Raw genomic sequence first — 25110 nt, 5'->3', positions numbered from 1 at the left:
ATTTGAGACTGTTACCCATTCAAACGTAACAAACATTCATTTATTTTCATTAATGACAAAGGTTGAACAATAAAAAAGACATCTGTCTGGTGAAATAAAGCAAGCTGCTTCAAGCATTCTAGTTTGACTTTATATTAGTGATGCTTTTCATACATCAGCCTTGAGCATGCAATATTGCAGTTCAAGGTTATTGTAGAATGAATGGAAGCAGATATATCTGTCTCAACGCACAACTGCAACGCTCACTGGCCTTATAGATTTTTTGGTTTACCATCTTAAACTACTCTCTCATGAGAAATTCCCGATATTGTACTTACTTACAAAATATATACATTCTTGAAACAAGATACATTTGTGCCTTTACCTGTAGAGGTTGTCCATCAGACCACTTTCAACTAATGTGAAAGATAATACTGTTCATATAGGGCAAGTAAACAAGGACTAAACATACAATAGGAGGCCTTTTTGTTATTGGTGTACAATGGTTTCTCCTTTAAAAGTTGCGTCATACTGCAGCCCACCTATTGGCATTAGAAGAACATTTTAAACCTTTTTTTTTGTAATAACGTAGTTCATTGATTTTAAGAAATTTGGCTTAATTAATTAAATTAATATTATGGTGTTTCAATTCCAAGAAAAACAAAAATCAAAACCCTCAGGGTTTCCGTTTGGATGTAATGGAAAATATTGCGCTGTGCAATGTGACGGTTGGGAGTAGGCTACAGCATAAGAGGATTGGAGGAATCTAAATGAATATCTAAAGGAAATAACATTTCCACACCCTAATTGTAGTGTAACCAATACTCATTTTGCCTTTGGTAGGCCTACAGTATATAAAAATAAAAAAATATGGCGTGACTCTCCGCCAATAATTACATATAGAGAATTGGAAAATTCTAAAATAATGTCTAAGGGGCACTTTCCATTAGGATCTGTGAGAATATCTGATAATATCTAAGAGTTTTAAATATCATTCTAAATGAATTAATAATAATAACAATAATAATAATCGCTTTGTTTAAAAAGTAACAATATTTTGGAGATTTCGTTTTCATTTAACATAGAGTGAGCGAGAAAAAGGCCATTCTTGAACATGGGGTGAGACATTCTCACTAATTTGTAAATAAAACCAGTTTGTTATTTAGAATGATTTATTTCTGAAGAAACCTAACTTGATTATTTAGCAGACATCACTTGCTGATATTCAGGCAACACATATATCTTAAGAATATGATGGAATTGTCACGTCCTGACCTTAGTTACTTTTTTATGTCTCTATTTTAGTTTGGTCAGGGCGTGAGTTGGGGTGGGCATTCTATGCTTGTTCTGTGTGTTATAGTTCTATGTGTGTGGCCTGGTATGGTTCCCAATCAGAGGCAGCTGTCAATCGTTGTCTCTGATTGAGAACCATACTTAGGTAGCCTGTTCCCACCTCATGTTTGTGGGTAGTTGTTTTCTGTGTCTGTGTTTTCGCCATACAGAACTGTTTCGATTTTCATTTATTTCCTTCACTTTGTTATTTTGTATTTTTCGTGTTCTGATATAATAAATTATCATGGACACTTACAACGCTGCATTGTGGTCCGATCCTTCCTATTCCTCATCTGAGGAGGACAACGATCGTTACAGGAATATAATTGAACATTTTAATTTCTCCTGCTTGTCTCAGAGCAGCGCGAAACAGCGCTGAAATAGACGTCCACAGCGGGAAGGCTATATATAACGATATTTTGGAGATTATTATTATTTATTTTTTAAATGAGCGATTGTAATCTGAATAAAGGCCAAAATAATATTTATAATGGCTAAAATATAGCCCTGCTAATAGCCATAATGGTGCTGTACAACGTGACCGTGTTAGAAAGAGTATTTTCCAGTGAGCAACAATTTGATTGCATTCATTAGACAACTTTGTTCCAATATTTCTGTAATTCAGTGTTATTTATTCCCATAGTAATTCATTAATGATCCATAACTAGATCAACATCGGCATTTTGAAAGAGTATTTTTATCATTATTTTATTAACGAAAGCATAAAAATGCTGATGAAGAAATACAGTACTGTACAGTATATGCTTTTACATTTGGATAACAAAGCATTTAAAGCATTTTGAAGATATAAGCCACCTGAATCTGTAAGCTTATAATTGGAAATTGGGTTAGTCTTGAGGGGGCCTGTTTCTCAGTAAAGCCTATTTGGACACGAATCAGGGAATATCTATAGAGGCTGTCTCACATTTGTTCTAGGACATAGTCTACCTACTGCTGTACGTCAGTCTGAACCCCTTATTGGTTTCATTGCCGTTGCTGTTGAACTCAATCCAGAGGTGATTTGAGGTACTGTTGATGACGGCATTGTACATGTCTGTTTTTGAGAAATTGCCAAGAAGACGATATGAAGTATCCTTTCCGTCATACACCTGTTGATGAAAGAACAACACTATAAGGCACAGGTTTCTCAAAATACTATTAATATTCAAGGGAATATAATAATAATAATAACAATATAAATAATAACGATAACGATTTACTTTAACTATATATACATAACGCATTGATTACACATCTCCGATTACACAACAGGTCCTAATCTTATTATTAAAGGTTCATTAATTAAAAATATTTATAGTATATCCATAGCACATTCATGTCATGCTATGCAAGAGCTCATATTTAGGTATATTAATAGATGCATCGTTACAATTAGAGCTTAGTATCATTATTATGGCTGTTTCTCAAAAGCCAAACCACAATTAGAAAATAATGCTGATATAAATACAGTAGGGCAAAAAAGTATTTAGTCAGCCACCAATTGTGCAAGTTCTCCCACTTAAAAAGATGAGAGAGGCCTGTAATGTCATTTTCATCATAGGTACACTTCAACTATGACAGACAAAATGAGAAAAAAAATCCAGAAAATCACATTGTAGGATTTTTAATGAATTTATTTGCAAATTATGGTGGAAAATAAGTATTTGGTCAAACACAAAAGTTTATCTCAATACTTTGTTATATACCCTTTGTTGGCAATGACAGAAGTCAAACGTTTTCTGTAAGTCTTCCCAAAGTTTTCACACACTGTTGCTGGTATTTTGGCCCATTCCTCCATGCAGATCTCCTCTAGAGCAGTGATGTTTTGGGGCTGTTGCTGGGCAACACAGACTTTCAACTCCCTCCAAAGATTTTCTATGGTGTTAAGATCTGGAGACTGGCTAGGCCACTCCAGGACCTTGAAATGCTTCTTACGAAGCCACTCCTTCGTTGCCCGGGCGGTGTGTTTGGGATCATTGTCATGCTGAAAGACCCAGCCACGTTTTATCTTCAATGCCCTTGCTGATGGAAGGAGGTTTTCACTCAAAATCTCACGATACATGGCCCCATTCATTCTTTCCTTTACATGGATCAGTCATCCTGGTCCCTTTGCAGAAAAACAGCCCCAAAGCATGATGTTTCCACCCCCATGCTTCACAGTGGGTATGGTGTTCTTTGGATGCAACTCAGCATTCTTTGTCCTCCAAACACGACGAGTTGAGTTTTTACCAAAAAGTTATATTTTGGTTTCATCTGACCATATGACATTCTCCCAATCTTCTTCTGGATCATCCAAATGCTCTCTAGCAAACTTCAGACGGGCCTGGACATGTACTGGCTTAAGCAGGGGGACACATCTGGCACTGCAGGATTTGAGTCCCTGGCGGCATAGTGTGTTACTGATGGTAGGCTTTGTTACTTTGGTCCCAGCTCTCTGCAGGTCATTCAATAGGTGTGGTTCTGGGATTTTTGCTCAACGTTCTTGTGATCATTTTGACCCCACGGGGTGAGATCTTGCGTGGAGCCCCAGATCGAGGGAGATTATCAGTGGTCTTGTATGTCTTCCATTTCCTAATAATTGCTCCCACAGTTGATTTCTTCAAACCAAGCTGCTTACCTATTGCAGATTCAGTCTTCCCAGCCTGGTGCAGGTCTACAATTTTGTTTCTGGTGTCCTCAGACAGCTCTTTGGTCTTGCCCATAGTGTAGTTTGGAGTGTGACTGTTTGAGGTTGTGGACAGGTGTCTTTTATACTGATAACAAGTTCAAACAGGTGCCATTAATACAGGTAACGAGTGGAGGACAGAGGAGCCTCTTAAAGAAGAAGTTACAGGTCTGTGAGAGCCAGAAATCTTGCTTGTTTGTAGGTGACCAAATACTTATTTTCCACCATAATTTGCAAATAAATTCATTAAAAATCCTACAATGTGATTTTCAGGATTTTTTCCCCTCATTTTGAAGTGTACCTATGATGAAAATTACAGGCCTCTCTCACATTTTTAAGTGGGAGAACTTGCACAATTGGTGGCTGACTAAATACTTTTTTGCCCCACTGTATATATATATATATATATATTTACGGTATATACATATATATATAGCCTGTCCTAGCCCCATTTCCCCCACCAGCCGGGGGAGGCCCGTGACTTATCTTCTTCTTCTTCTTCTTCTTCTTCTTCTTCTTCTTCTTCTCACTGAGGTCAATAGTGTATGGGGTCCCCACAGGGTTGACTCCTCAGGGTAACTTTTATGGCTCAAATTGTGTAGTTGAGGGTCATAACTCTTTCGTAACTCATTAACTGCCCTCCTCCACATCACAATTAAGTTGGTCACACTGGTCTATAACTCACACATGAAGGGTCTATTAATGAATTCAATGCAGTCAAATCTATTTTCCCATGCATAAAGCAGTTATAACTAAGATAATTTAATTGGAATGCTTTGAATTTCAATCTTTGTTAAATCTACTCAAGAAAATTCTAACTGAAAAATGCCAACAGCATGATTCGTCGGCGATGTCCTCAGCAATTGTTTTCTGTCCTACGTCTGGAAAATGTAAATAAAATGTAAATATTTCCTTTAACATTTGCGTTGTGTCCGTATTCTTTTTGATAAATGAGACATTTTTATAAATGCTTTATAAATGCTTTATGAATGGGAAAACAGAAATGACAGTATGTTGACTGCATAGACTTCATACATAGACCTTTTATTATGGCGTTATAGATAAGATGACAAACTGCTAAGTTAATTACCATGAAGTGCTTAGCTATAAATGCTTTATGAATGGGAAAATAGATTTGACTTTACTTTAACTGCATATAATTCATACATATAACCTTCATGTGTGCGTTATAGCCCAGTATGACCATCTTAGGCCTAACTGTGTTGTGGAAGAGGGCTGTTAATTAATTACGAAAGTGTTATGATATAACCCTCAACTACATGATTTGATATGTAAGATTTACCCAGAGGATTCAACCCTGTGGAGATCTTCAAGCACCATTGACCTCAGAAAGAAGAAGAAGAACATAACTCACAGGCCTATACTGGCTGGTGGGGGAAATGGGGCTAGTACAGGCTATATATCAGCATTTCTTTCTAAACGTCGTTTGGCCTTTTGGTATATTCCCTACCACTGGTATGAAAGAAGCACACTTTTGTGAACAGCCATAATTATGACACTACTCTGCCACTGTAATGATACATCTATTAAGATACCTAAATATGAGATCTAAATCTTGCAGAATGTAAAGTACATGGATGTACTTTAGATATGTCATGGATATATCTCATTAACCTTTAATAATGCAGGTGGGACCTGTTATAACAAGTTCCTGAAATGCTAATAGATGTGTAATAAATGCACTATGGATGTGTAGTCAAAGTAAATCGTTACCATAATAACATACAGTACCAGTCAAAGGTTTGGACACACATACTCATTTAAGGGTTTTTCTTTATATTTACTATTTTCCACATTGTAGAATAATAGTGAAGACATCAAACTATGAAATAACACATATGGAATCATTTATTAACCAAAAAAGTGTTAAACAAACAAAAATATATTTATTATTTGAGATTCTTCAAAGTAGCCACCCTTTGCCTTGATGACAGCTTTGCTTAGTCTTGGCATTCTCTCAACCAGCTTCATGCAGTAGTCACCTGGAATGCATTTCAATTAACAGGTGTGCCTTGTTAAATGTTAATTTGTGGAATTTCTTTCCCTGTTAATGCGTTTGAGCCAATTAGTTGTGTTGTGACAAGGTAGGGGTGGTATACAAAAGATAGCCCTATTTGGTAAAAGACCAAGTCCATATTATGGCAAGAACAGGTCAAATCAGCAAAGAGAAATGACAGTCCATCATTACTTTAAGAAATGAAGGTCAGTCAATACGGAAACTTTCAAGAAATTGAACATTTCTTCAAGTGCAGTTGCAAAAACCATCAAACGCTAGGCTCTCATGAGGACCGCCACAAGAAAGCAAGACCCAGAGTTCTCTCTGCTGCAGAGGACAAGTTTATTAGAGTTACCAGCCTCAGATTGCAGCCCAAATAAATGTTTCACAGAGTTCAAGTAACAGACACATCTCAACATCAACTGTTCAGAGGAGACTGCGTGAATCAGGCCTTCATGGTCGAATTGCTGCCAAGACACCAAACACTAAAGGACACCAATAAGAAGAAAAGACTTGCTTGAGACAAGAAAATCGAGCAATGGACATTAGACTGGTGGAAATATGTCCTTTGGTCTGATGAGTCCAGAGTAGGTGAACGGATGATCTCTGCATGTGTGGTTCCCACTGTGAAGCATGGAGGAAGTGGTGTGATGTTGTGGGGGTGCTTTGATGGTGACACTGTCTTTGATTTATTTAGAATTCAAGGCACACTTAACTAGCATGGCTACCACAGCAATATGCAGCGATACGCCATCCCATCTGGTTTGCGTTTAGTGGGACTATCATTTGTTTTTCAACAGGACAATGACACAAAACACACCTACAGGCTGTATAAGGGCTATTAGACCAAGAAGGAGAGTGATGGAGTGCTGCATCAGTTAACCTGCCCTCCACAATCACCCAACCTCAACCCAATTGAGATGGTTTGGGATGAGTTGGACCACAGAGTGAAGGAAAAGCAGCCAAGTGCTCAGCATATGTGGGAACTCCTTCAAGACTGTTGGAAAAGCATTCCTCATGAAGGTGGTTGAGAGAATGCCAAGAATGTGCAAAGCTGTCATCAAGGTAAAGGGTGCCTACTTTGAAGAATCTAAAATATATTTGGATTTGTTTAACACTTTTTTGGCTACTACATGATACCATGTGTGTTATTTCATAGTTTTATGTCTTCACTTCTATTCTACAATGTAGAAAATAGTCAAAGTAAATAAAAACTCTGACTGGTAAAGTTAATATTTATCAGACACTTTAATCAAATGCCACTGACAGTCATTCATATTTAAATGCTTTACATATGGGTGGTCCCGGGAATTGAACCCACAATCATAGCATCGCAAGATCCATAATCTACCAAATGGGGTACAGAGGACCACAGTAACGCGCTATTTAATAGCACACAGTACACAGAGTGCGAATTACACCATGTGATTCTGGGGGGTCTCAATAAATGTAAATTATTTACCTTTTAATCTGGCATGAACACAACCAGTGTTGTGATATGATATTTTCATCTGATTTTCAAACAAATCACTTAAAAAATTAGGCTACCTGTGCATGTTCACCCACTCAATCATTCCAAACTGCATGTATTGTATACTCACGCAATTTGATGAATGGAAATAGACATTTGTTACAAAACACCAAACAGTGTGCCTATTGACATTCAGTGATTGCCATTGCTTAGGCTTAAATTCATTGATGCGTCTTGCTGCCAAATTTACCTTTTTTGTAGCCTAAAAAGTCGGGACACCTGAAATGGGTCTGAAACTGTCCCTGGAAAAATGGGACGGTCAACCTAACATACAAGTTCAATTTACTAGACAAGGCTACAATGTGTATTACCATGAACGTCAAATAGGCCTACCAGTAGCCAGTGATGTAATGGTAAAAATAAGGTAAGTAAATTCTGAAATCCTGTCTCTTTCTAAAAAAAAAAGTTAACACTCCCTAAACTTTCAATGCATTTTTCTGAAAATCTGAGTAAATGGTGTTAACCCTCCACTAGGCCTACACCACTGTCGGTTGCCTACCCTCTTTTAGATGAGACAATTTAACACACATGAATACACCCAGAACAGGTAGCCTACATTCAATATAATACATGAGTAGAATCAAAACATGTTTTGATACTGTAAATCGCTAAGTGTATTTTCTTACATTAATGGCATTAATTACAGTGTTATTTGTCATTATGAATGCCCTGTAACTATGCCTACATAACATTTTGCCATGAAATGTTTCGCCATGAAAACAGCTCCCATGGGCACACAAATCCCAAATAATGTAGGCCTACGCCATTGCAAAATTGAATGCTTCTAACCAAACGTTAACAACATTAGACTTATAAGTCACATTATAGGCCTACTGTCATTATCGTATAGCCAGCCGCTTGTTGGATGGATTGGATGCGCATTGGTGTCTAGCTTTAGGCTAGTTGTCTAGTGATATTGTTGACCATCATCAGCTGATCCAGGAAAGAAAATAAATATTGATAGAAAATGCTAAAGCTAATTAAATGCTCCATTACTTCTAGCCACGGAGAACACCAGTACCTGTGCGTATCTAAAAAACAAAGCAATGAGCGCTCTAAACAGCTGACTGACAAAAGCAAACAATGACAAATCAACTGATAAATCTAATACATTGGAATAAAGGCTATTTTTTTTCAAGGACGCATGGCAAACAAATGGCGAAAATGAGGAAGTACAAAGGAAAATCTACGTGTAAAGGAGCTCCGCTGAGGCTGAAATGCAACACTACTAAATGGACAGAACCACCACATAGAAATAAATGGTTTAAACCATGACAAAGAGGTGGGGGTGTTTGTTTAATTTAGAAGCTTTTATCTTCATATTTACCACTGTAAAACATATTTAAGACTACATTTTAATTAAAGAAATAGGAGAATGGTTCAATTAGCATTATTTAGAGACCACTCCCAAACTTTTTGTTGCATTTAGGGCAGCTAATGTCTCATTCAGGGGAGCTAAGCCCACCTGGCTCCCCTGTAATTCACACCTTGACTGTACAGTATGCAGGCTCTTGCAGTAGAATTACATTATTCGCAGAGTGGCAGTGCGAGTAGTTTGAGTGAGCAGTTAGCATTCAATCAATCAAGAAAACAATAAAGATACATATTCTACATACATACGCAAAGGAAAAATATTTAAAGTGTGGGCCTTCCAAAGGATAGTGATCAAGACAAAGGGAAAATCATGTTCATGCGGGGAAACCAGAAGGGTGCCATTTCCAAATAACATACTGTATATATTGAGACTACACAGAAAAGTGTGCTGTTTAATAAAAAAAATAGCAGAGGTCATCATAAATCAATGTCAGTTTTCCAATTTTCTAACGCAGTTAACATTGTTTCAACCCTGAGCAGAGTAGTAGGCTGGGTTACATAATTCAAGACCAAAATGAGGAGAAAATATCTTTCCTGTGGTTGACTAAGCATTTCCAATGCAGAAGAAAGTTTCAAGACCAATCAATTTACAACATAAAAGACAATTAATTTGGAAGAACAAAAAAAACATTAGATGAATGCCACACTATTGGGAATCCTTCAGTCTTGGCAAAATCATTGTAATACAAGAAACCCAATGGCAAACAATGCAGGAGGTCGGAGAATCCTTGAACACTTTTGCTCCCCAATTTCATGGTATCCAATTGGTAGATACAGTCTTGTCTCATCACTGCAACTCCCGTACAGAGTTGGGAGAGGCAAAGGTCGAGAGCCGTGCATCCACCATAACACAACCCAAACAAGCCACATAGCTTCTGGACACAATGCCCACTTATCCTGGAAGCCACACCAATATGTCAAAGGAAACACTGTACACCTGGTGACTGTGTCAGTGTGCACTGTGCCCAGCCTGCCACAGGAGTTGCTAGTGTGCGGTGGGACAAGGATATCCATGCCGGCCAAACCCTCCCCTAACCCGGATGACGCTGGGCTAATTGTGCGCTGCCCCATTGGTCTCCCAGTCGCGGCCAGCTACGAAAGAACCCAGACTCTCTAGTAGCACAGCTAGCACTGCAATGCCATTGTGCCACTCGGGAGGCCCATAATCTTTACTTTTTACAGCAATAAGCAGTGCCACTTCTGTACATTAGATAGCACTATAATGGGAAATAGTCGATATAAGATATCCAATAAAACGTTAAATGTATTCTTTCAACCAAGAACTTTGCCATTAGGATAAACAATCCTTCCTGAATCCCCTTCCACTTCCTCAATTATTGGCTATTAGATGCATAGAATGTATGATGAAAGATTAACAAAAACATTTCATTGTACAAGCCATATGCACAGGCATTTCAGATTTCTCATATGATGTTACACTCAAAGAGAACACTTATCCTCTCTTGTTTTCAATAACATATCTGTATAATTAGTGGTCTTCAGGGATTGTTAAAAACGTATTTCCCTCATGGTGCTCTCTATGCCTCAAGCTCTGGTACCATGTAATTTTAATGAAGGCATTAATAGTTCATGATCTTACTGAGTCACTAGCTCTGGTCTCCTACAAGTTACTTTCGGTCATATTCCAACTGCATTCAAAGAGATGATGGTGCAGTGAAAAAGTCCCACATTGAGCCCTTTATTAACCATTTACACACCTTGCAGTAAGATGATTATGCGTGGGGCAGTATTTATGTGTAACATCAACCGAGTAAATATCCAGTGTAGTGTATGAGTGATGTGCAGTGTGTGTGTGAGACTCACCTTCAGGTAATCCCCCTCATGGAGCTGGAAGTGAGTGGCTGTGACACGGATGCCCTTCCCTGTCTCCGTCTCAATGCGGTAAATGCACTCATGGTTATTGTCATAATTGGATGGGTAATTGGGTGATAGCAGAACCCCCTCACTCCCAACGGTAGTGGCTCCACATTCAGCTAGGCAGAGAGACAGAGCGAGAAAGAGCAGGAAAGAGCGAGACAGAGCAGGAGAGAGAGAATGAGCCAAAGAGAGACAGAGGAATGGAGATAATTTGATATTAAGACATTTCATGGCAATCTGGGTTTGAAGCAAGAAAATATCTTGATTAACTTTAGAGAACTGTCAAATTTCCCTACACACTAGAAGCTGCTCATTCCACAGAATGAGAGAGAGAGAGAGAGAGAGCGAGAAGACCTGTGAGAAAATATACAGTATATCTGGTGGTCATGAAACTGAAGAGAGGCATTAAAGGAGCAGTTTAACCCAGAGTGAAGAGTTCACCACAAATATTCAGCAGGTTGAACCCAGAATACTTCAGCAGCTGCTGCTCTGTTACCCACTGATGGGCCAATATTACCCATTGGCATGTTGATGAATCGCCACAACAGAAACTTGAGAGGAATATGAATTAATGAACGGCTCTCTGCATTAAGTGTGTGTTGGTCACAAAGGCTCAGGGCTGTGCTGGAATTGGATGTCCTTGTAGTTAATATTCTGATGTTGTTCCTCAGGTATAGAAGCAGATGTTGCCTGTAGAACTTGAGCTGTGTGAGCTTGAGCCCGAGTTAAGTTATCGTGGGGTGATTGCCTAATTTTCTCTACTGAACTTTTTATGGGAAAGCACAAGGTTCTTTTGTAGGGGATGACAAAATGACAGCCATATCATCTGTTAGCACAATAGATATGATATGTGTTTAACTGTGTCTCTGCCCTGGTTTCATGCTCTGCCCATAAAATAGTACGTAATTGATAATAGGAACGAGTTATATTCTTGAGATTTTTTCTGCAATTGAGGTAAATCAATCAATCCATTAGAAACTAGCTCATTCACTTGCATTACACTGTATGTTCAGTATAGCTCATTCTCCTGTCATGGGTAAAGTACAGTACAAGTTTTTTCAAAGTACAAGTATTCCCAGTTTGTCCAAACGAAATGAAAGCATGTGTCCACCTACCCACACACCTTGGCAGGGCTCCACTCCAGACCCTCCGGCCTCCCCCCAGGCAGGTGATCTTGTGGTCCCCCTCCAATCGATAACCCGGGAAGCAGGAAAAAATGAGTGAGTCCCCCACACCAAACTGGAAACCAACTCGCCGGCTGTAGGCTGGCACTCCTGGATCTTCACAAGGCTCTAGGCTGTACTCTGTGGAATACACCAACATGTTTATTAACCCTCAAACTACCAACACAGTATTTTACATACGTGGACATTTTGGCCCCAGAAACTATTGGAAAAAGCAACAATCATCGCAAAATATCAACTTAATTCTTATTAAAATATCTTTAGACATGCAAATAATGTTATCTGAAATATACATTTACCATAACAGACTGATGTTTTAGCAAAATTACAGTTATTTTGCATATCCTATAAAACTAAAATACTATAGGTTTAGTACAATCCACTAAAATGCAGATCTGCCATCATTTGATTGTAGAATCATTTCATTTTTAAAATGTAGAATTATATATTTGTTTTATAGTTATGTGGTAAAAATGACCAGAATTTGAAGTCATCTAAAATGTAATCTACGTAATCCCCAAAAGTAATTATTTACTGCATCATGAGAAGACCATAAGCAATAACTAGTAATGTTACATACTCTAGGGTCAGAACGTGACAACCGTTCACTTTCCCAAAAACCCTCTCTATTAATAATGTTAACTAGCTACAAAGTACACAGTAAGCATTAAACAATTGATATTTATAAAAGTATCGCGTGGTAGTGCATGTTTGAAGTCACTAACTTCATACTCCATTGGAAAACTGGATTACATTGTGCAATGTGACGGAGGTTACAGAGAATTAAGTTTTTATAAAATACTACAGATTGCTGCACAAAAAGAAAAGTCCCTTCAAATCAAACTTTATTTGCCACATGCGCCGAATACAACAAGTGTAGACGTTTCTGTGAAATGCTTACTTACAAGCCCTTAACCAAGTGTCCAGTTCAAGAAGAAGAAAATATTTACCAAGAAGGCTAAAATAAAAAGTAATAATAAAAAGTAACACAAAAAGAATAACAAAAACAAGGCTATATACAGGGGGCACCGGTACCGAGTCAGTGTGCAGGGGTACAGTCTAATTGAGGCAATCTGTACATGTAGGTGGGGGCGAAGTGACTACGCATAGGTAACAAACAAACAGTGAGTAGCAGCAGTGTACAAGAGGGGGGGTGATTCAATGTAAATTGTCCTGTGGCGATTTTTATGAATTGTTCAGCAGTCTAATGACTTGGGGGTAGAAGCTGTTGAGGAGCCTTTTGGTCCTAGACTTGGCGCTCCAGTACCGCTTGCCGTGTGGTAGCAGAGACAGAGAAGAGTCTATAACTTGGGTGACTGGAGTCTCTGACAATTGTCTGGGCTTTCCTCTGACACCGCCTAGTATATAGGTCCTGGATGTGCTATAGTGATGAATATAGGTCCTGGATGGCAGGAAGCTTGGCCCCATTGATGTACTGGGCTGTTCGGACTACCCTCTGCAGTGCATTACGGTCAGATGCCGAGTGATTGCCATACCAGGCGGTGATGCAACTGGTCAGGATGCTCTCGATGGTGCAGCTGTAGAACATTTTGAGGATCTGGGGACCCAAGCCAAATCTTTTCAGTCTCCTGAGGGGGAAAAGGTATGGTCGTGCCTTCTTCACGACTGTCTTGGTATGTTTGGACGATGATAGTTTGTTCATGATGTGGACACCAAGGAACTTGAAACTCTCGACCCGCTCCACTACAGCCCCATCCATGTTAATGGGGGCCTGTTCGGCCCGCCTTTTCCTGTAGTTCATGATCAGCTCCTTTGTCTTGCTCACATTGAGGGAGAGGTTGTTGTCCTGGAACCACACTGCCAGTTCTCTGACCTCCTCCCTATATGCCGTCTCATCGTTGTCGGTGATCAGGCCTATCACTGTTGTGTCATCCGCAAACTTAATGATGGTGTTGGAGTTGTGTTTGGCCATGCAGTCGTGGGTGAACAGGGAATACAGGAGGGAACTAAGCACACAACCTGAGGGGCCCCATTGTTAAGGATCAGCGTGGCAGACATGTTATTGCATACTCTTACCACCTGGGGGCGACACATCAGGAAGTCCAGGATCCAGTTACAGAGGGAGATGTTTAGTCCAGAGTCCCGAGCTTAGTGATGAGCTTCGTAGGCACTGTGGTCTTGAACGCTGAGCTGTAGTCAATGAATAGCATTCTCACATAGGTGTTCCTTTTGTCCAGGTGTAAAAGGGCAGTGTGAAGTGCGATTGAGATTGCGTCATCTGTGGATCTGTTGGGGCGGTACGCGAATTGGAGTGGGTCTAGGGTGTCTGGGAGGATGCTGTTGGTGTGAGCCATGACCACCCTTTCAAAGCACTCATGGCTACTGATGTGTGTGCCACGGGGCGGTAATCATTTAGGCAGGTTACTTTCACTTCCTTGGGCACATGGACTATAGTGATCTGCTTGAAACATGTAGGTATTACAGACTCCAGCCACTTTAATAATGGGAATTGATGGGAAATGATGTAAATATATCACTAGCCACTTTAAACAATGCTACCTTATATAAATGTTACTTACCCTACATTATTCATCTCATACGCATACGTATATACTGTACTCTATATCATCGACGGTATCCTTATGTAATACATGTATCACTAGCCACTTTATACTATACTATGCCACTTTGTTTACATACTCATCTCATTTGTACATACTGTACCCGATACCATCTACTGTATCTTGCCTATGCTGCTCTGTACCATCACTCATTCATATATCCTTATGGACATATTCTTTATCCCCTTACACTGTGTACAAGACAGTAGTTTTGGAATTGTTAGTTAGATTACTTGTTATTACTGCATTGTCGGAACTAGAAGCACAAGCATTTCGCTACACTCGCATTAACATCTGCTAACCATGTGTATGTGACAAATAAAATTTGATTTGATTTGATTTGATTTGATTTGATTTGACTCGGTCAGGGAGAGGTTGAAAATGTCAGTAAAGACACTTGACAGTTGGTCCTCGCATGCTTTGAGTACACGTCCTGGTAATCCGTCTGGACCAGCGGCTTTGTGAATATCGACCTGTGTTTGAAGGTTTTGTTTACATCGGCTATCGAGAGTGTTATCACACAGTCATCCAGAAAGAGCTGGTGCTCTCGTGCATGCTTCAGTGTTGCTTGCCTCGAAGCGAGCATAAAAGGCATTTAGCTCGTCTGGTAGGCTTGCGTTACTGGGCACCTCGCGTCTAGGTTTCCCTTTGTAGTCCGGAATAGTTTTCAAACCCTGCCACATACGACGAGTGTCAGAGCATGTATTTATGCTTTTCTTGTTTGATGGTTCGTCTGAGGGCATAGCGGGATTTCTTATACGCGTCCAGGTTAGTCTCTCGCTCCTTGAAAGCGGCAGCTTTAGCCTTTAGCTCGATGCGGATGTTGCCTGTAATCCATGGCTTCTGGTTGAGACATGTATGAACAGTCACTGTGGGGACAACGTCATCGATGCACTTGATGAAGCCAATGACTGAGGTGATGTATTCCTCAATGCCATTGGATGAATCCCGAAAGATATTCCAGTCTGTGTAGCATCCGCATCATCTGACCACTTCCATATTGAGCGAGTCACTGGTACTTCCTGTTTTAGTTTTTGCTTGTAAGCAGGAATCTGGAAGATAGAATTATGGTCAGATTTTGTCACGCCCTGATCTGTTTCACCTGTCCTTGTGATTGTCTCCACCCACTCAAGGTGTCGCTGATTTTTTCTCTGTACCAGTTCGTCTTGTATGTTTTTTCAAGTCAACCAGCATTTTTCCCGTTCTCCTGCTTTTTGCTATTCTCCTTTTTCTAGTCGTCCTGGTTTTGACCCTTGCCTGTTTCTGGACTCTGTACCCGTGTCACGATAATTTTCCATTTCAATAATGATAATTAAACAATCATTCAATCTTTGTCCAATTTCCTGAGGTTTGTAAGACCCTAGGTTTAATAATAATTAGACAAATACTCAGCTTAATGCAAAAGGCTTGTATAGTTCATTCATGAGAGCTCTAAAGACAAAAATGAAGACTCAGTCTTTTTTAATATACACACACATTCCTATCTTTAGGTCACTCCCTTCTCAAAGTACTTTTCCACTAACCACATTGTAGACAAAGAACCATCAATCTTGTCTCATTCTTCAAGGCTTTCACTTCCCCTCCCCCGTTGGGGCCCTCTTGGTTTGAAAACCTCTGATGGTTTTCTATTATCTGTTTTACAACTTCACTCTGCTTACATCCCTACTAAAGACTATAATTCCAACATAGCTACACACTTCTTCATATTATCTTCTTATGATTCTCAAACATTTCACACCATTATACAATATCAGAGTGGAACACTTTAGCCATTATCTCAAACCATACAAATTAATCTAACAACCCGACTGCCTGAATTGACCACGAACCTGTCTGCTACTCTGTACCTCCTGGACTCTGATCTGGTTTTGACCGTTTGCCTGTCCACAACCATTCTCTTGCATACTCCTTTTGGATTAATAAACATTGTAAGACTCCAACCATCTGCCTCCTGTGTCTGCATCTGGGTCTCACCTTGTGTCATGATAGTACGAACTGGCCATGACAGACCCAGCAGACTTGGACCAGCTCTGCCAAGCTGTCTCCCTGCAGGAAGCCATCATTAGGAGACATGAGGAGTTGTTACAGGCCCTTTTGGAAGGGCTCAGTTTCTTGACGGAACGCCACGACCATGGGTTAAAGGCTATTATGAAGCAAATCAGGGAGTTAGCTCAGAGGCTGCCTGCCACCCAGTATTTTTTTCCCTCTCTGTGGTGAGTTTGTATAGCCTATTCCGGCTCCCCAAGAACCCCGCTTACCACCTCCGGAGTGATATTCGGGGAATCCTGGTGCCTGCCGGGGTTTTCTTTCTCAGTGCTCGCTTATTTTTGAGCCATCTTCGTTAACTTCGACCGATCGAAGATAGCATATATCATTACGCTTATGTCGGGAAGGACGCTCTCTTTGGCTACGGCAGTTTGGGAGCAATAATCTGGACGTCATCTGGAGGAATTTATGGCAACAGTGAGAAAGGTATTTAAGTCTCCAGTATCTAGGAGAAAGGTGGCCAGTGAACTGCTTGACTTATGCCAGAACTCCCGTAGTGTGGCAGAATATGCAGATGATTTTCGCACATCTCTTTTCGATACTTTTCTGCACGGATTACCTGAGGATGTAAAGGATGAGCTAGCTGCTCGGGAATTGACGGGTGACCTCGACTCCCTTATCGCCCTAACCATCAAAATCAATGGACTCTTAAGGGAAAGTAGAAGTGAGAGGAGGTCTGGTCTCGTGCACACTCGTGCACCCACTATGGCTCGTTCACCTTCGAGGGATCCGGAAGTTTTTCAGAAGGCAGCTTTTCCGGAGAGGATTCGAAGCCACCCAAGCCCTCTCATGAATCTACAATGGGTGAGTTGGATACTCCTGAGCCTATGCAGTTGGGAAGAGGTAGGTTATCAGTTGGGGAATGCTTATGGAGCATGAACAGTAACTATTGTCTGTACTGTGGAGGGGCAGGACATTTAATAGTTACCTGCCCTATTAGGAAACCCTTGTCTCTAATGGGTACCAGCACAATGGTGAGTCAGACTGGGAGTTCCCTAATTCCCATCACCCGCACACCCTTTTTTGTGCTTGTGCTGTGGGGAGACCAATCTAAGTTTCTCAGAGTGCTCATTGACTCTGGGGCTGATGAACGTTTTATAGATGCCACTATTGCTTCAGAGCTTGGTATTCCCACTCAGCCTCTCTCTGTTCCCACGGATGCTAGGGCACTGGACGGCCGCTCTATAGGGGATGTCACTCATAGTACTGTGCCCGTTCAATTACGGGTTTCTGGTAACCACAGTGAGACTATACAGTTCCTCCTCATTGCATCTCCCCATGTTCCTGTCGTTTTGGGATGTTCCTGGCTACAAAAGCACAATTCGGTGATTGACTGGACCACAAGCTCCATCCTGGGTTGGAGCCCATTTTGCCATTCCCACTGCCTTCAAACAGCATAGCCTTCCCCAAGTCGCCTTCCTCAGGATGTTAGCAAGACTGTGGATGTCTCAGCTATTCCCACTGAATACCATGATCTCCTGGAAGTGTTCAGTAAGGCATGTGCTACTTCCTTTCCCCCGCACCGTCCTTATGACTGTGCCATTGATTTTCTCCCAGGCACTACACCACCTCTGGGTCGGTTGTATTCTCTGTCCGGACCAGAGACCAAAGCTATGGAGGAGTACATAGAGGAGTCTCTGGCCACTGGGGCCATTCGTCCGTCTGCATCTCCAGCCAGCGCAGAGTTTTTCTTTGTAAAAAAGAAGGACAAGACCCTGTGTCCGTGCATTGACTACCGGTGACTTAACGGTAAAAAATGGTTATCCCCTACCTCTCCTCTCCTCGGCGTTTGAACCTCTCCAGGGAGTTCCATGTTTTCCAAGTTGGACCTTCGGAATGCCTACCACATGGTTTGGATACGTGAGGGGGATGAGTGGAAGACAGCCTTCAACACAGCCAGTGGACATAATGAGTACCAGGTCATGCCATTTGGACTCACCAACGCCACTGTTTTCCAGGCTTTGGTCAACGATGTGCTCCGGGACATGCTAAACCGGTTTGTGTTCGTTTACGCTGACGACACCCTGTTTCTTTCCTGATCCGCCCAAGAACATGTACTTAATGTCAGACAGGTTCTTCAGCGCCTCCTGGAGAACAAATTGTTCGTGAAATCTGAGAAGTGTGAGTTCCACCACTCTACTATCACCTTTCTGGGATATGTATTGCTGAGGGTAATATTCAGATGGGATCCTGAAAAGGTGAAAGCAGTGGTGGATTGGCCTCAACCAACGTCCAGGGTGCAGCTGCAACGGTTTCTTGGTTTTGCTAACTTCTAACACCACCCTGGCGGCCCCTCTCTCGGCACTCACCTCTCCCAAGGTACCATTCAAATGGTCTCCAGCTGTTGACAAAGCCTTTGTGGACCTGAAGAATCGGTTCACAACAGCTCCCATCCATCCAGACCCCTCACGTCAATTTGTGGTGGAAGTTGATGCTTCGGATGTTGGAGTGGGGGCCATCCTGTCCCAGTGATTAGCCCAGGACCAGAAGCTTCATCCCTGTGCCTTCCTGTCCCTTCGAATCAATCCTGCAGGGAGGAATTACGATGTAGGCAATCGAGAACTCCTGGTGGTTAAGATGGCGTTGGAAGAGTGGAGGCACTGGCCGGAAGGAGCAGAACAGCCATTCTTGATCTGGAACGGACATAAAAACTTGGAATATCTCCGTACAGCCAAGCACCTCAACTCCATGCAGGCCCGATGGGCCCCTATTTACCAGATTCAACTTCACCATTTCTTACCAACTAGGGTCAAAAGTTATGACGCCTGACGTTCTCTCACGCCTATACAGTTCCTCTATTACAGCCTCAACCTCCGAAACCATTCTCTCTACCTCATGCCTTAATGCCACTGTAGATTGGGGTCCCAGCTGGGACCTGAAAGGGGTCAAGCTAACCGGCTGTTTGTCACTAGCCCGGTCCGGTCCCGGGTCCTGGAATGGGCTCATTCCACCAGGCTGATCTGTGATCTAGGGTTCCGTCGTACACTAACATTCCTCTAATAACGTTTCTGGAAGCCCACAATGGTTCTTGACGTCTCTGCCTTCGTCGCCGCATGCACAGTGTGTTCTCAGAACAAGACTCCACGGCAAGCTCCTTCTGGCCTCCTTCAGACACTACCGGTCCTTCATCGTCCTTCCTCGTCTCATATATCTCTGGACTTTATCACTGGGCTCCCTCCGTCTGATGGCAACGTTGTCATTCTGACGGTAGTTGCTCGGTTCTCCAAGGCCGCCCATTTCATCCCTCTCCCCAAACTACCTTCTGCCAAGGAGACAGCCCAGCTTAGGGTGCAGCATGTCTTCCGGATCCATGGACTCCCGGTAGACATGGTCTTCGATCGGGGTCCTCAGTTCACGCCTCAGTTCTGGAAGGCATTCTGCACCCTTATTGGGTCGTTGGCCAGCCTGTCATCCGGAACACGTGCAGGAGGTCAGCGTGCCCTCGGCCCAAATGTTTTTCTGCCTCTGTCGACGCACTTGGAGAAGAGCCAACTCCAGGTATCGTCGACAAGCGGACCATTGGCGGACTCCAGCTCCCCGCTACCGCATTGGGAAGAGGGTAAAGCTTTCCACTCGGGACCTGCCCCTGCGGGTAGAGTCCCGCAAACTGTCTCCCCAGTTCATTGGTCCCTTTCCCATCTCCAGAGTCCTGAGTGCCACTGCTGTCCGTCTTGTGTTACCCGGTACCCTCCGTATCCACCCTACTTTCCATGTGTCCAAAATTAAGCCCGTGTGTCACTGTCCTTTGTCTTCTGTTTCCAGATCCATCCCACCCCCCGGTAATCGATGGCCAGACAGCGTATATGGTGAGACTCCTCCAGAAGGTTTGACCATGGGGTAGGGGTTTCCAGTGCCTGGTTGACTGGGAGGGTTATGACCCGGGAATAGAGGTGCTGGGTTCCTGCTAAAGACATCTTGGACCTGGCCCTCATCGCCGATTTCCACCGCCGACACCCCGGTCATCCAGGTATGCACCCAGGTAGGACACCAGGTGGCGTCCTAATGTCATGCCCTGATCTGTTTCACCTGTCCTTGTGATTGTCTCCACCCCCTCCAGGTGTCACTGATTTTCCCCAGTATATTTATCTCTGTGTTTCCTGTCTCTCTGTGCCAGTTCGTCTTGTATGCTTTTCCAAGTCAACCAGCGTATTTCCCGTTCTCCTGTTTTTTGCTATTCTCCATTTGCTAGTCCTCCTGGTTTTGACCCTTGCCTGTTTCTGGACTCTGTATCCGTCTGCCTGACCATTCTGCCTGCCTTGACCTGTCTGCCACTCTGTACCTCCTGGACTCTGATCTGGTTTTGACATTTTGTCTGTCCACGACCATTCTCTTGCCTACTCCTTTTGGATTAATAAACATTGTAAGACTTCAACCATCTGCCTTCTATGTCTGCATCTGGGTCTCGCCTTGTGTCATGATAGATTTGCCAGATGGAGGGCTGGGGAGAGCTTTGTACACATCTCTGTGTGTGGAGTAAAGGTGGTCTTGGATTTGGCAAAGTGGGTGGGGTTATATCCTGCCTGTTTGGCCCTGTCTGGGGGTATCATCGGATGGGACACAGTGTCTCCTGACCCCTCCTGTCTCAGCCTCCAGTATTTATGCTGCAGTAGTTTATGTGTCAGGGGGCTAGGGTCAGTCTGTTTTATCTGGAGTATTTCTCCTGTCTTATCCGGTGTCCTGTGTGAATTTAAGTATGCTCTCTCTAATTCTCTTTCTCTCTTTCTTTCTCTCTCTCGGAGGACCTGAACCCTAAGACCATGCCTCAGAACTACCTGGCATGATGACTCCTTGCTGTCCCCAGTCCACCTGGCCGTGCTGCTGCTCCAATTTCAAATGTTCTGCCTGCGGCTATGGAACCCTGACCTGTTCACCGGACGTGCTACCTGTCCCAGACCTGCTGTTTTCAACTATCTAGAGACAGTAGGAGCGGTAGAGATAATATCAATGATCAGCTATGAAAAGCCAACTGACATTTACTCATGAGGTGATGACTTCTTGCACCCTCGACAACTACTGTGATTATTATTATTTGACCATGCTGGTCCTTTATGAACATTTGAACATCTTGGCCATGTTCTGTTATACTCTCCACTCGGCACAGCCAGTAGAGGACTGGCCACCCCTCATAGCCTGGTTCCTCTCTAGGTTTCTTCCTAGGTTTTGGCCTTTCTAGGGAGTTTTTCCTAGCCACCGTGCTTCTACACCTGCATTGCTTGCTGTTTGGGCTTTTAGGCTGGGTTTCTGTACAGCACTTTGATATATCAGCTGATGTAAGAAGGGCTATCTAAATACATTTGATTTGAATAAGTAAAAAAATAAGTTACACAAAACGCAAAAAAAATACCAAAATTGCACAATTGGTTGGGAGAATGTAAAACGTCAGCCATGATCTTCTGTGCCATCTTTCAAACACTGTTACATGTGTTTTGTAATCAAAGTCTGGTCTGTCAAAGCGTCTGGTTATTATTATTATTTATTTTGAAATGTTTGTATTTCATCTGTTTGTTAATGCCAACCTGTCCTGTTCTCTACTCACCACCACTGGGAATTGGCTCCTATTTGAGCAGGCCGTTGAAGATAGGCACAGGCTGCAAACCTCTTGTTATTTGGTTTCTCCCGTTTCTCAGGGGTGTTTTCATTGTTTATTGGAAATGTTTATGCTAACTGTGTTAAGTGTTGACCATAAGAATGTTAATTGGGTCATTGTGATAACTTTAAAGTGTGCTATTTAGAGGTTTAAATGGTTTATGCCAAGTGGTTATTTAGGATTCCCTAATCCTCATTCAGGGCAGTTCGTCAGTTTATGGCTTGTATTCGAGTCAAGTTATTATATTATTGGCCGAGTAAGTTTATTATTTTGCAACCAAGTTAAAGGCCCAATGTAATGTTTTATCTGAATATCAGATAATTTATGGGTAATAATTAAGTAACTTACTGTGGTTGTTTTCCATAAAATTTTTCAAAAATATACACCAATAATTTTTTTTTTTAAATACAACTAGACAATTTCTCAAGTAAGACATTTGCTAGGACTGTCTCAGAGTGGTTTGAGTGGGGAGGGAAAAAGCACCAAAGGGATGCATTGACCACAGAGTGGATCAATCCACCACAGCGGAGGAGTCTAATGGGAGGAATATGTAACCTGAAAACTAGCTGTTATTGGCAGTGGTTTGGAAATATTTTGGTTATTGGTCTATTCACCAGGCAAGCCAAAACTCCACCCATGCAAAACCTTAGAATGTCCTGTATAAATTGCATTTTCAACCAGCAACTGTCAGAAATAACAGTGATCATATTTTTCCATACTTTTGCAGTGTTAGTTTCATCAGCTGTTGTACACATATGAAACATAGGTAAAACAGAATTTTGATTGCACTGGGCCTTTAATTATTTTGTTCATGTTTAAAATGTGTACATTTTTGTAGATACAACTCTGGATACAGTCTTCTCCATCACCTGTACTATAAATAAATACCGCATTTGATCTACTGACGTCTCAACAGTTACTGCTCCACACTGGGTCCTCTATCCTAACACAATGCCATTTGCAATTGCATTTATAATCAAAAACAATGTTCTAATCACTGCAGTCACATCAGATATTTGAATCCACATGAAACGGACTCTTAAAATTATACATTATACACAATGCATGACAACCCACCTGAGAAGGACATGTTGAAACCTTCATAGGACATGGAGAAATCTGAGACGAAGCGGAGCTGGGCGCTAAAGTTTCCAAACAGGCCGGCCTTGATGGAGGGGGGCAGGACGGAACCAGTGAGCCTGGCCACGGGTTCCGTGAAGCTGCCGTCCTCTGTGATGAGGAGGTAATCATGGGAGTCCTCCAGGTGGAACGTGTGGAAGAGCAGCTGCACTCCTGGAGAGATTCAGATAAGATTAGGCCTCCCTAAGTCACACATCAAAATCCCTGTCTCTACGTCACACCAGCCCTAAGGGAGGGCTGGGGCTTAATGTTGATGAAAATATAGAGATACATCATTCAAATGGGGTGATGTAGGCCTAGTCACAGCCGCTTTTACTTACTTAATGCTGCAACAAATTATTGGTTGGTTCTTACTGTAGAGAGCTATTCATGAGTCTTACCTTTGCCATGAGACACCTCTATCGTCCATGTGCAGTTCAATGAGTTTGGGTAGAAATCAGGAAATCCAGGGGAGAGAATGGTTCCCTTTTTACCAAAGATATAACCACCACACAACGCTAAGGGAAACAAAATGAAACGTTGTAAATTAGTGTATGAGGCATTGTTTTTTAGACAGCATTTAAATAAATAAAGATGCAAACAGTTATGAGCTCGTATCATTACATTTTTGATTAGTATACCAAGAGCGCTGAAAATTGCTCAAAGAAATTGCTAAATTAAAAACAGAGTCCAGGTGGGTTTGAAACCAGAATTTAGGTCAGAGCCTGCAAACAATATCCCTGGGTGTAAGATAATCTCTTTTGCACTTTGTAAATGTTCTAAGCAAACTTTTAGTCACTCCTCCATGTTATTTGTAGAGACAAACCTAATGACAGTGCGAAACACAGACGTAGACACATGTTTCTAGATTAAAAGCCTCAGAGTTTACCCAACTAAAGCTGAGTAAGATGAAGACATGGGATACTGTACGCTGATAGTGAGTCTGTCTGGGAAGATCAAAAGCTAACTTAATAACCGAGGCAGAATTCTGACAGGATAGACTCTGTCAGTGGAGAAAGTCAGGCAGAGTCGTCCAAACAACAACTTATCACTGACTTAATTACGAGATAAATAAAAAAGGAAGAACAAGTTAAAGGAATATCCTAATCTACTTTGGTTCCTATGTACATTTTACACTTTAATTGTACTTACCATGTTTTTGAAGCATGGAATCTATAACATGAATGTATATGTGAATAGACAAACAGAGGTCCAGAACCTCTAGCCTATGAGGATGAAGTCACTCAGTGTTTATAATTGGTGTGAGGATCTGTTAAATGGTTTGAAAATAGCTGAAAAAGGAAGCCGGCGTTCCCAAGATAGCACAGGTTCCCATGAACAAATGTATGGAGTTGGCACTTGCAATTATACCCGATTCCGTAGGCTATAGAGATGCTAGTGATTAAATGGGGCTCATGTCGCGCGTGTTATCATACACGCCCAAGGCTACCACTGAAAGTTAATCAGCGAGGATAGTTCTTTTGAGTGTGAGACAAATAAAAATATCATAATTGCATGGTATCCCAGCATGCGTCTACACATTTACTGAGGTCTGAGTCATCCCGTTTGAAAGAAGAGGGGGAGATATTTTTGTTGTGAAAAACAAGGTGTACCTTCCCCCAAAGTGAGGGATCCTTGGAAATCATTACAAATTACTTCTGGTATAGATATCACAAAGCGGGCCACAAAGGCAGCACTGTATGTTTATGATAAGACATGGATAAGACAAATTGTGGGTGTAAACAATCCATATCTACAGTATCGTCTTTGCCACAATGAAATGGATCCTAAAGATGGCCCCGCTCTTAAGAGCTTA

The 25110-nt window shown here is 41.8% G+C and overlaps 1 protein-coding gene across 1 annotated transcript in view; it reads right to left on the bottom strand.

The window, feature by feature from the left end:
• Nucleotides 1-25110, bottom strand: part of LOC139381109 (CUB and sushi domain-containing protein 1-like) — a 528754-nt gene that overhangs the window by 144187 nt on the left and 359457 nt on the right. Inside the window, exons 19-23 of the mRNA XM_071124395.1 lie at nucleotides 23696-23812; nucleotides 23253-23468; nucleotides 11892-12080; nucleotides 10723-10892; nucleotides 2264-2420 (exon numbers count right to left, since the gene is read on the bottom strand). Of these exons, the coding sequence (XP_070980496.1) occupies nucleotides 2264-2420; nucleotides 10723-10892; nucleotides 11892-12080; nucleotides 23253-23468; nucleotides 23696-23812 (849 nt within the window). The remainder of the gene's footprint in view (nucleotides 1-2263; nucleotides 2421-10722; nucleotides 10893-11891; nucleotides 12081-23252; nucleotides 23469-23695; nucleotides 23813-25110) is intronic.

Source organism: Oncorhynchus clarkii, chromosome 23 (genome assembly GCF_045791955.1).
Source record: "Oncorhynchus clarkii lewisi isolate Uvic-CL-2024 chromosome 23, UVic_Ocla_1.0, whole genome shotgun sequence".
Classification (NCBI taxonomy): domain Eukaryota; kingdom Metazoa; phylum Chordata; class Actinopteri; order Salmoniformes; family Salmonidae; genus Oncorhynchus; species Oncorhynchus clarkii.
Note: the sequence above shows the minus strand (reverse complement) of the source record. Positions and strands in the feature narration are given on the sequence as shown.